The sequence below is a fragment of the Rhinopithecus bieti genome, unplaced genomic scaffold (genome assembly GCF_001698545.2).
Source record: "Rhinopithecus bieti isolate Rb0 unplaced genomic scaffold, ASM169854v2 scaffold_38691, whole genome shotgun sequence".
NCBI classification, from domain to species: Eukaryota; Metazoa; Chordata; class Mammalia; order Primates; family Cercopithecidae; genus Rhinopithecus; species Rhinopithecus bieti.
Window position 1 is genome coordinate 2,007,123 of NW_016816690.1, and position 12,348 is coordinate 2,019,470.

The 12,348-nt window shown below is 49.9% G+C and overlaps 1 protein-coding gene across 1 annotated transcript in view; it reads left to right on the forward strand.

Annotated features, from left to right (window-relative positions):
- Positions 1-12,348, forward strand: part of GFPT2 (glutamine--fructose-6-phosphate transaminase 2) — a 54,314-nt gene that overhangs the window by 32,334 nt on the left and 9,632 nt on the right. Inside the window, exons 10-15 of the mRNA XM_017855135.1 lie at positions 3,255-3,418; positions 4,848-4,943; positions 5,045-5,142; positions 5,440-5,560; positions 7,706-7,863; positions 8,845-8,959. Coding sequence (XP_017710624.1) covers positions 3,255-3,418; positions 4,848-4,943; positions 5,045-5,142; positions 5,440-5,560; positions 7,706-7,863; positions 8,845-8,959 — 752 coding nt within the window. The remainder of the gene's footprint in view (positions 1-3,254; positions 3,419-4,847; positions 4,944-5,044; positions 5,143-5,439; positions 5,561-7,705; positions 7,864-8,844; positions 8,960-12,348) is intronic.

Genomic DNA, 12,348 nt, shown 5'->3' on the forward strand with positions numbered 1-12,348 from the left:
GTTTGAGACAGGTTCTCAAAAAAGTTGCCCAGGCTGTCCTCAAACTAACTCCTGAACTCAAGGGATCCTCCTGCCTCAGCTTCCAGAATAGCTATTTTCAAAATTACAAGTTGTTTTTTTAAAATATTGACTCTTTCCCAAATTAATGTGTGAATTCTGTGTTGTAATTCAGACCCTCCAGATTCTTTTTTTTTTTTGAGATGGAGTCTGGCTCTGTCACCCAGGCTGGAGTGCAGTGGCACAATCTCGGCTCACTACAAGCTCCGCCTCCCAGGTTCACGCCATTCTCCTGCCTCAGTCTCCTGAGTTGCTGGGACTACAGGCATCCGCCACCACGCCCAGCTAATTTTTTGTATTTTTAGTGGAGATGGGGTTTCACCATGTTAGCCAGGATGGTCTCGATCTCCTGACCTCGTCATCCACCCGCCCCAGCCTCCCAAAGTGCTGAGATTACAGGTGTGAGCCACCGCGCCCGACTCGACCCTCCAGATTCTTTTATTTATATCTTTAGAACTTCAGGAAGTGATTCTGTCACATGTAAGGTAGAGACAAGAAAGACAACATAATGCTGAGAAAGAGGAATGGTGGGTGGCCCTCCCAGATGTGAGTGCGCTGTCCAGCTTTTGGGCAATGGTGGCCAGTGTGTGCAGGGCATGGTATGAGGGCCTCGCCAGGATCCCATCCAATAATCACGACCGACCTCTGGGGAAGGCACAACTCTTTCCTGTTTACAGAGGCGGAACTTGAGACAGGAACTCCAGGGGGTGATGTGTGTTGCCCACGGGCACAGGACTGGCAAGAGACAGAGGCCCTGAGTGCACCTCAGACCTAACTCGTGGGCCAGTGGTCTTAATGACTAGATTACATTACTACTCATTTTGGACATAAAATAATTATATTTAAACAAACATATGTACTTGCACACATAAATATAAACACACATGCATCATGCATTGTTGGTTGGCTAATGCTACAATGTAAGCAGTGTTGATCTCTTGGAGATAGGATGGGGCCATTTTCACTTCTTGTCACTCCATATTTCTACTTTTTATACAAAAAAAGTATACTTTTAGACAGAGTTTTGTATAAAACTGTATACTTTTATGCAAAACTCTGTATACATTTATGCAAAGTATACAAAGTTATTTGTACACATTTATACAACGTATACAAAGTTATTGGTACACTTTTATACAACGTATACAAAGTTATTTGTATATGCAAAGTTTTGTTTAAAATATTTTTTCCAGTACAGTGGCTTGCCATCCTTTCTGTTTCTTCTCTAGGATCTGGCTGGATATACCTCTCTTAGAGCCTTAGGCCTTGATAGTTTCCCTCCTTACCTTTGCACCAGGAGTTAAGTGTTCATTTTCAGGCATTCACATGTGGGTGTGGCTCTTGATAGAATGAGAGTGGGTTTTTTATGTTTTTCTTTTCTTTTCTTTTCTTTTTTTTGAGACGGAGTCTTATTCTGTCACCCAGGCTGGAGTGCAGTGGCACAATCTCAGCCCACTACAACCTCCACCTCCTGGGTTCAAGTGATTCTCTTGCCTCCCGAATAGCTGGGATTACAGGTGTGCGCCACCACACCCAGCTAATTTTTGTATTTTTAGTAGAGTCAGGGTTTTGCCATGTTGGCCAGGCTGGTCTCAAACTCCTGACCTCAGGTGATCCGCCCGCCTCGGCCTCCCAAAGTGCTGGGATTACAGGTGTGAGCCAGGGCACCTGGCCAAGAGTGTTTTCTCCAGTAATCCTTCAAGCACGACCTGATGGTTTATACCACAACTATATACCATTAATTACTTTTCTTTTTCATTTAGCAACTTTTCAAACTTAAAATTATTTAAAAGACAGTTTGTATTATGATCTCAAGGGGAAAAAAATCATTATTCCTTTCCATACAGAGAAAATTATAAAAATAAACACAATGACCCTATGTTTCTTTGGTAAGCATAGCTTGTAGATTACCGTTAGGGCTCCTTTGTGTACATGTATGCGCCTGTGTAAGAAACCAGGTCTTGGCTGGGCGCGGTGGCTCACGCCTGTAATCCCAGCACTTTGGGAGGCCGAGGCGGGTGGATCACGAGGTCAGGAGATGGAGACCATCCTGGCTAACACAGTGAAACCTCGTCTCTACTGAAAAAGACAAAGTAGCCGGGTGTGGTGGCGGCGCCTGTAGTCCCAGCTACTCAGGAGGCTGAGGCAGGAGAATGGCGTGAACCTGGGAGGCGGAGGTTGCAGTGAGCCGAGATTGCACCCCTGCACTCCAGCCTGGACGACAGAGCGAGACTCCGTCTCAAAAAAAAAAAAAAAGGGAAACTAGGTCTTTTGTCCTGATGAGTTTCCCGTTGTCTGGGATTTGCTGAGTGCACCCCCTGGTGTTATTTACCGTCTTCCTCTGTTTCCTGTACACTGGAGTTTACGAGTGTTAAAAGCTCAATCTTATTCAGGTTTGATTTTTTTTGGCAAGACTACATAGTTGGTGGTGTGTCCTTCCATCAGGAGGCAGATAATGTCTCACCATCTCTCTTTTTGTGCTGAGAGCCGTCAGGGGTTTGAGTGTTGCCAGCCTTATCCACCCATGATAAAGCTTCGTCCAGCTTTTCACCTTCTGGTTTCAACAGCAATGGATGGTCCTTGATTAGAGCTATTAATAATTAGGAGTTCATAAATTGATTATTCTAATTCTATTATTTCTTCATTACTAGCTGTATCACTTCTTAGAGAAACTTGCCTTCATACAGTGTGTGGTTGTCCTGAAAGACACATTGTTTAGAAAGGCAAGATGAATGCTTTATTCTTTCCCTTCACGACTCAGAATAATGTGTTGGTTCTCGAGTATCCTCCAGAGGTGACATTGTTGGGATCCTGATTTGAAGAAACCAGTTATAAAAAGACAACCATGATTATTGGAGAAACGTGAACGTGCTGAATATTTGATGATATAAAGGAACAACTATTAATTTTAGATATGATTATGGTATTATAGTAGGTTAAAATAGTTTTAGAGCTATATGGTAAAGTGTTTCAGAAGAAATGATACAATGTCTGGGACTGGCATCAAAATAATTCCGTGGGGACGGGAGGGAAGAGTGGAGAAGAGGAAGATTCACCTGCAAATCAGTGTTTTCCGTGTGGTGTCTCTGTCCCTCCTGAAATGCCAACGATGTGGCCCCCACGCTTGGGAACCAGCAGGGGCTGCTGCCTCGTAACTGCTCAGGGCAGGGCACTGATGCCCGTTTCCCTTCCCCCAGCGCCATCATAGAGCACACCAACCGCGTCATCTTCCTGGAGGATGACGACATTGCCGCAGCGGCTGATGGGAAACTCTCCATTCACCGGGTCAAGCGCTCGGCCAGTGATGACCCATCTCGAGCCATCCAGACCTTGCAGATGGAACTGCAGCAAATCATGAAAGGTAGGTGTCCTCTGGAGCCCGTGTGCGGCAGCCTCGGGAGCCGGTGCGTCTGGTGGAGCTCCTGACACTCTCTGCCTGGCCCTAGTAGAGGCTACAGCCCTCCTGCCCTCTGTGGTCACCAGGGTGGGGCTGCAGGTAGCCTGTGGCTTGCACAGGTGAGGGGACGTGGGGAGGCTGTCCTGGTGCCTCCAAGCGGGGGCTCCTGTCTGCAGCCAGGCGCCAGCTCTTCCCTACTGGAACTGAGCCCGGTGTGTCCGCTGCTTTCCTTCACCGACTCCGGGGATCACATTCCCACCTGCAGGCATCGTTTCTCCTCTGGGTGGAAGTCTGCAGGTCTGGGGGGTTGGGGGTACACCTTCTCCCTACAAGCAGAGCCTCTCTGTCTGTACCCACTTCCATCCCCTACAACCTCTACCCCACAGGGTAGCCTAAGCAAACTTTTAAGAACATGATTCAGCCCCCGTGATCCTCCCATGGCTCAAGGCCCTCCAGTGGTTTCCTACTGTTGTTAGAATAAAATCCAAACTCCCTGCCGCAGCCCACAAACCCCTACATTCCCGCCAGAGCTAAAGCCTGGCCCCACCACACCCAACCCTCTATCCCACTGTGCCCCGCCACAGCCCCTGCATTCGCTGTTCTTCTCATAGGACTGGTTCCTTTCATTGCCTCCAGCTCCCCTGAAATGTCACCCCCTCAGAGAGTCCCTCTCTGCTCCTGTATCTGCCATGGTCCTTCCCCAACCCCTCCCCTACGGTGGCCACCCCTTATTCCCCTCACTTGCTTCATTTGCTCGTCGCACACGTGCCAGGTCATGGACGACAGGCTGGGAGCACTGGCGTGTTGGCGTCATGAGTGTGCGTATCCCCGAGAACACGGCCTGCCCCACCTGTGGGCACCTCCAGAGCATCAGGTGTAGCTGCTGCATCGGGGCTTGAACACCTGCAGCCTCACTGTCCCATCAGCACCATCCAGTCCCCCTCAAACCAGAGCCCCGGAAATGCCTGTGTGGCTGGAAAGGTTTTTATTACAGAAACTAGGAGGGTATTTATTAGAAGGAAAATTGCCTGTTTCTTTGGGCCTGCTTAGCCGTACTTTCCTAGCTGGGTGGCTTTTTGGGAGGGAAGCACTTTACTTTCTTTTGGCCTTGCTAAGGGAGCACGGCCCAAAGGGACCAGCCAGGCCATTTGTTACTTGCATGCCTGGGGCAAATCCCTCCCTTCCTCAAGCTCCAGGGTCCAATATGTAAATTGGAGAGAGCCCTGGTCCCTGACCTGCTTCCCTCTGACGGTAGTGAGTGTCAGGCAGGATAATCCCTGGGGATGCCTTTGGGAATCTGCAGTAAGCTTTGCAGGAGTTGCTATCACTACTGCATAATGAAAAACAGTGAAATATAATGAAATTAAAACTGACCAGACATTTATCTGACCAGGTAACTTCAGCGCATTTATGCAGAAGGAGATCTTTGAGCAGCCAGAATCCGTTTTCAATACTATGAGAGGTCGGGTGAATTTTGAGACCAATACAGGTAATTCCTGCACTCAGTGGGGAGGCTCCGCCTGTGCCTAGTCTCAGGGAATGCGGTGACTGTGTCACCTCAACGTTAACACCCTGCTGTGTGCCCTGCAGTGCTCCTGGGGGGCCTGAAGGACCACTTGAAGGAGATCCGACGATGCCGAAGGCTCATCGTGATTGGCTGTGGGACCAGCTACCATGCTGCCGTGGCTGTAAGTGGGACACATGCGTGTGGGGAATCCACAGCAGTCTAGGACCAGACACTGGCCTTCAGTCTGATCACTCATTTGGCCTTCTGAATGTGGCTAAGCCCTCGGACCCATTCCCATGAGCTAGCGTGAGAAATGACACGGAGCCCTTTTATCTTCGAGGTGGCCTGTGGGTGACCAAAGTCCCCTCGCCACCTGGACAGTGAGGTTCCGTGTCAGATACTGACCCTAGAAGCCCAGCTGCCCCACGTCCCTGTCACGCCTGTGACTGACTTTAGTCTCCATGCTTGTTGGCTTCAGACACGGCAAGTTTTGGAGGAACTGACCGAGCTTCCTGTGATGGTTGAACTTGCCAGCGATTTTCTGGACAGGAACACACCTGTGTTCAGGGATGACGTGTGCTTTTTCATCAGCCAATCAGGTAAGGGACACAGGCAGTGTGGCCAGCCTTGCATCAGGTCAGCTCTGGGCTCTCTCCTCTTCTCCGTAAATTCAATTAATTCCTCTGCATGGCTACCCTGTGCTGCGAACCCGCTCTTGCAGCGGTCATTTAACCCTTAGAGCCGCGGATTGCTGTCACCATTGTATGGGGAGGGCAAGAGATGTCTAAGGCCATGCAGCCAGGGGGTGACAGAGCTGGGATTGGGCTGGAAATGACGCACATTTGTTTTTCCCCTGCCTCATGGCTTCTCCCTCTTCTTGCCTATCCAAGACTTCAAGGAGCACTTACCAAGGTGCTCATAAATGTTTGCTGATTTATGTTAATAGAAAAAACATCTCCTTTAACATTCTGTTAGGTTGAGAGCCACGTAGAGGACCCAGTGTGGGCTCTGTGCCCGTATCCAAGCCGAGCGGCCTGTGGCTTTCAGTGCCCACGCTGCCCAGCAGGGGGAGGTGTGGGGAGAGGTGCTCCCTTTCAGGACCAAGGAAGGTCCCCTGAGCTAAATGCACCCCGTCTGGTGCCATCCCAACACTTGACATGTGCTCCAGCGGCCTCAGGGAGGTGATCCAGGGCCATAGGCTTGGAGTCTCCTTGAGCTCGTGGAGGACTTTTGAAATGTTTTAATTACGGATAATTCCAAACCTTTATAAAAGTAGAGTTTTCATATAATGAATATCCCAGCCTCATCCAGCCTGTCTTGTGCCGGTCTGACACACTTATACTAACCCCTCTTCTCCTTAGGGTTACTTTGATGCCATTCCCAGGCATCATGATATTCATCCACATAAATACTTCAGGTTGTATGATTAAAATGATAAAAGAAAAACATATAACCACAGTGTTACTGCCACAACTAAAATCTGATTGTAATGCCCCATCATCTACTGGGACTTTTAGTACTGCTGCCATTTTCAGTTTTAAATACCATTTCCATTTTGTTGGCAAGCGAAGAAAAACCAGTACAGATGCACCGACCATCCGTCCCCCCACCTTACGACCCAGGACCTGCCGTCACATTCACCTTTGGGTTTATGATCCCACCAGAGCCTGAAACTGTTTTATAAATTGGTGGGAGACATTAACAAAAGAACAGAGGTGGACCTAATAGGAAAATAATGCAGTGGCAGGTTCCGAAATTCTGTATGTATAGAAGTCAGCCCTTTAATGAGATTGGAAAAACACTATCAAACCCTGGGGCGTGGGTGACAAAAGATAGAACCCTGTTTCCCCCACCCTCGCCGCAGTACCCCGTGACACTGCAGTGCCATAACCCAGGGCTCTGAAGAAAGAAAAAACAGAGGAGAATTGGGCCACCTAGTACCGGGCGGCCCCTGCCTGCCCTGCAAAGCTGGGACAGACACAGCCAAGAGCCGTGGCCCTGCAGACAGAACAGCCTCCCTACTCTTGAGGATTTCAACAGTTTTGATTTTATAATCTGGCTTATGCTGAATTTAATTTGAGTTCGGAGCTGTGGCCCTGCAGACAGAACAGCCTCCTGACTCTTGAGGATTTCAACAGTTTTGATTTTATAGTCTGGCTTATGCTGTAATTTAATTTGAGTTTGTTAGGACTTACAGACATAGGGAGTTTGTGCTGGTTTATGCATGAAGCTGTTTAGCTTTATTCTGAAAACAATCTGAGTCCACACTGAGAGGCTTGCGAGAAGTGTCCTTTCAAACAATCTAGTGAGAAACACCACTTGGGGACATTCCTGCTTTTCAAATGTTCAATCTGTTCCATCTGAGCACGTTCTGAATAAGGCAGCTTATTCAGCTGCAGAAAGGGTGCTGGGAGCCAGGCCCACCTGTCACCGGCTGTATGGCTTTGATCAGAGCACCGGTTTCCTCCTGTCGTGAGCCCTCATCCTCAAGAGGAAAACGGGGACGATGGTCCTCACGGGGTTGTCACGAGATTTAAATGAAAAAGTGCTTGCCACATACATAGTAACAAATCTTGAATGTAAGAATCCACGGAAAAGGCTGTTGAGCGTGCGTTTTCCTTTCTGAACACCTGGCTGTGTCTTAGACACCGATTTCCGTGTTAGAGCGGAGGTGAAGGAGGAAGGGGTTTGGGGTGGGGCTGAGGCCGGCGGAGCGCGGCACTGAGAGGGCCCCTGTGCGGCAGGCGAGACCGCGGACACCCTCCTGGCGCTGCGCTACTGTAAGGACCGCGGAGCCCTGACCGTGGGCGTCACCAACACCGTGGGCAGCTCCATGTCTCGCGAGACCGACTGCGGCATCCACATCAATGCAGGGCCGGAGATCGGCGTGGCCAGCACCAAGGTAGGAGCCAGGGGCGCCGCTCCCGGGGAGAGCCTGGCCGAGGCAGGTGCACCAGAGGCCGCAAGGTCCCGGAGGCCGCTCTCCTTAGGCCTGGACGTGCTGGGCAATTGCGCCCTGCTCTGCCCGCGCCACCGCCTTTCTTTCCCCTTCCCACCTCACCCCTTCTCCCCCGTCCCTTCCTTTCCCCTCCCCTCTTGGGTTCCCGTATCTTCATTTAGTCTCATTTTATTCCCATGTTCCTGTGTTTCGTTCATGTCATCTTGTGGCTCTTTGAGCACCTTGGAGACCCCATTTTAAAGCCCTTTGGGCCTGACATGGGGCTCCCACCTGGAATCCCAGCACTGTGGGAGGCCGAGGCCGGAGCATCCCTTGAGCCCAGGAGTTCCAGACCGCCCCGGGCAACCCTGTCCCTTCAAAAGTAAAACTTAGGCCAGGTGCGGTGGCTACCGCCTGTAATCCCAGCACTTTGGGAGGCCGACGCGGGCGGATCACCTGAGGTTGGGAGTTTGAGACCAGCCTGGCCAACATGGTGAAACCCCATCTCTACTAAAAATACAAAAATTAGTCGGGTGTGGTGGCTCATACCTGTAATCCCAGCTACTTGGGAGGCTGAGGCAGGAGAATCGCTTGAACCTGGGAGGTGGAGGTTGCAGTGAGCTGAGATTGTGCCACTGCACTGCAGCCTGGGTGACAGGGCAAGACTTTGTCTCAAAAACAAAATATAAATAAATAAAACCTAAAAATTAACTGGGCAGGGTGGTGGCTCCTGTAAATTAACTGGGCAGGGTGGTGGCGCCTGTAGTCCCAGTTACTCAGGAGGCTGAGGTGGGAGAATCAGTTGAGGAGGTAGAGGCTGCAGTGAGCCGTGATCTCGCCACTGCACTCTGGCGTGAGCAACAGGTAGACCCTGTCTCAAAAAGTAAAATAAAGTTGACTTAAAAGTGAAAATAAGATCCTTGCCACCTCCTTCTTTGTGCACAGGCTTATACCAGTCAGTTCATCTCTCTGGTGATGTTTGGTTTGATGATGTCTGAAGACCGAATTTCACTACAAAACAGGAGGCAAGAGATCATCCGTGGCTTGAAATCTTTACCTGGTATGTTCTAGAATTAGCTTTCCATGTTTTCAGATCTAGTGGACTGTTGCCGGCCACTCTCTGTTGACTCTCGCCTGTACAGGATGTTGTTCATTTCTCCCTCCTCCTAAAACTTTCTAGCCACCCCAGCTCCCTCCTGGAGCCCTTGCTGCCTCTGTCCTCGTCCTGCTCGGCCCCTGCCCTGACTCCCTGCCTCCCTGCCTCCCTGGTCCTCAGTGGTGCTCAGCGCTTTCTCACCGCAGGGCCTTCGCACTGGCTGTTTCCTCTGCTGAACCATCTTCCTCCTGCTCTGCATACAGCCGACAGCTTCTCATCTCCGAAACCTCAGCTCAAATGTCACCTCCTGAGACCCTCCCTGGCCACGCTAACAGAGGCCCGAACCCTAGCACTCTGTGAAACGTTAGCCTGTTTACTTTCTTTATAACACACCTCATGACCGGAAATTGCCTGTTAACTGTTGATTGGCCTGTCTCCCCCAGCTAACATGTCAGCTCGGCGAACACACGGCCCTGTCTGCCAGAGCCGCTGCTGGATAGCTGGTATCCAGCACAGGCAGGCATACAGTAGGTGCTCAGTAAGTACCTGAGAAAGAGCAAATGGCCTCAGGCCCTTCCTATGCCAGGCGCTCCTTGGCAGTCCCACCACACTTTCCCCATTTGCTGGGTGCAGCAGTCCCAGCTGTTGTAGCTGGTGAGATACAATGTCTGTTGCACTAAATCATGACCTCCTTGGGGACCATGGCCTCCCTTTTCTTCATTCATCCACCACACATATATTAAGAACCAGTGCCATGCCCTGCCCTATGTGCCATCCCTGCCGTGCCAACATAAGCAGCGGCTCACCTCCTTCAGTCACTCACATGCCAGAGTAGGAGACAGACCTCTGTGCAGGCCTGAGAGGTAGAGATGAGTCGAGCCTTGCCCCCGGCTGGCGTGGAGTGCTCACTGCGGACAGGACATCACGGGGCTTCTGGGGGGGTGCCCTCCCAGAGACAGAGTGGGCACTGGAGCCTCCCTGGGAGCCGGGGCCAAACCCCAGAGCAGGCAGTGGGGGAAGGGCCACCATAGAGAATGGTCAAGTCCAGGCCCTCGGGGCCTGACACTGGCCGAGACAGCATGCTGAAGGTTTATTTCTGAGAAAAGCATTCTTCCTTTAAGCCAGGTCATAACCATGCAAAACAAGATCCAATTCTGATGTCTAAGTCAGCAGTTCTCCAAATGTGGTCTGCAGGTCCTGGGTGTCTACAAAGCCCTTTAAGCAAAACTGTTCACATAGTAATATAGCAATATATTTTTTATAGCAAATCTCTTTTTTTTTTTTTTTTGCCTGTATCCACATTTGCAAAGGCAGTGGTGGCTGTGCCTGGCACCCAGCACACTAGAAGGCCTACTGGTCATTGTGTCCTTCACCAGCACACAGCCAGTTTCCCTTAAGAATGGCCTTGACATCCAGGCGCGGTGGCTCACGCCTATAATCCCAGCACTTTGGGGGCCCTAGGCAGGCAGATCACGAGGTCAGGAGATAGAGACCATCCTGGCTAACACAGTGAAACCCTGTCTCTACTAAAAATACAAAAAATGAGCCGGGCGTGGTGGCGGGCGCCTGTAGTCCCAGCTACTGGGGAGGCTGAGGCAGGAGAATGGCGTGAACCCGGGAGGCGGAGCTTGCAGTGAGCCGAGATCACGCCACTGCACTCCAGCCTGGGCGACAAGCGAGACTCTGTCTCAAAAAAAAAAAAAAAAAAAAAAAGGAATGTCCTTGATGAGGTGGTAAAAATTATTAGTCTGTAAATTGCAACTCTTTTTAGTATTCTTTATAATGAAATGGAGAGTATGCATAAAGCCTTTCTACTGTGGCCGGGTGCGGTGGCTCACGCCTGTAACCCCAGCACTTTGAGAGGTCAAGGTGGGCAGATCACCTGAGGTCAGGAGTTCGAGACCAGCCTGACCAACACAGTGAAACCCCATCTCTACTGAAAATAGCCAGGCATGGAGGTGCGTGCCTTTAATCCCAGCTACTTGGGAGGCTGAGTCAGGAGAATTACTTGAACCTGGGAAGTGGAGGTTGCAATGAGCTGAGACCGTGCCTTTGCACTCCAGTCTGGGCAACAAGAGCAAAACTCCATCTGGGGGGGTGGGGAAAGGCCTTTCTGCTGTACAGTGAGGAATGGTGCTTGTCTCAAGAGAAGCAGCCATGCCATTGAATAGCAAGCTGATTTTGGTGTTCGGTAGACATTTTCTCGAAATGAACAATCAGCAGACGCACCAGTAGAAGCGACCCACGGTATTTGTTGCCAATGGTAAACTTTGAGCTCCCAAGCAAAACTCTGAGTGTTAGAAAACACCTCTGTTACCATGAGCTTGACCAGTTCCCAACACTTAAAGACTTCTGTGGCCGGGCGCGGTGGCTCAAGCCTGTAATCCCAGCACTTTGGGAGGCCGAGACGGGCGGATCACGAGGTCAGGAGATCCTGGCTAACACGGTGAAACCCCGTCTCTACTAAAAATACAGAACTAGCCGGGCGAGGTGGCGGGCGCCTGTAGTCCCAGCTACTCGGGAGGCTGAGGCAGGAGAATGGCGTAAACCCGGGAGGCGGAGCTTGCAGTGAGCTGAGATCTGGCCACTGCACTCCACTCCAGGCGACAGAGCGAGACTCCGCCTCAAAAAAAAAAAAAAAAAAAAAGACTTCTGTAGGGCCGGGCACGGTGGCTTATGCCTGTAATCCCAGCACTTGGGGAGGCCGAGGCAGGTGGATCATAAGGTCAGGAGTTCAAGACCAGCCTATCCAAGATGGTGAAACCCTGTCTCTACTAAAAATACAAAAAACAAAAAAAAAATTAGCTGGGCGTGGTGGCGGGCATCTGTAATCCCAGCTACTCAGGAGGCTGAGGCAGGAGAATCACCTGAAACTGGGCAGCAGAGGTTGCAGTGAGCCAAGATCGCACCACTGCACCCCAGGCTGGATGACAGAGTGAGACTGTCTCCAAAAAAAAAAAGAAAAAAATACTTCTCTGATAATATCAAGGTGACTTCAACAAGGTGATTTTAAAAAAAATTTTATAATAAAATGTGTCCATTTTAAGAAGATTTACATACCTTTGTGGCCAGTTCATGATGTCACAAAATTATGCACTTGTAAATGTTCCATTTAAAAGCACAAGACAGAACAATAAATTTTAACATAACAAAGTAGAAAAAGTTTATTGATAGGATTTCAGATTCTATATTGGCACCTACCCTTTCAAGAACCTACTGTTTCTCGAGTTTGGTGTACTGTGGTGTCAAAGAACAACATTCGCAATTATCTGAAAAATAATTTAAATACTCCTTGCTTTTCCAACTACGAATCTGTATTTGTAGGCTGAATTTTATTTTATACTTCATCCAAA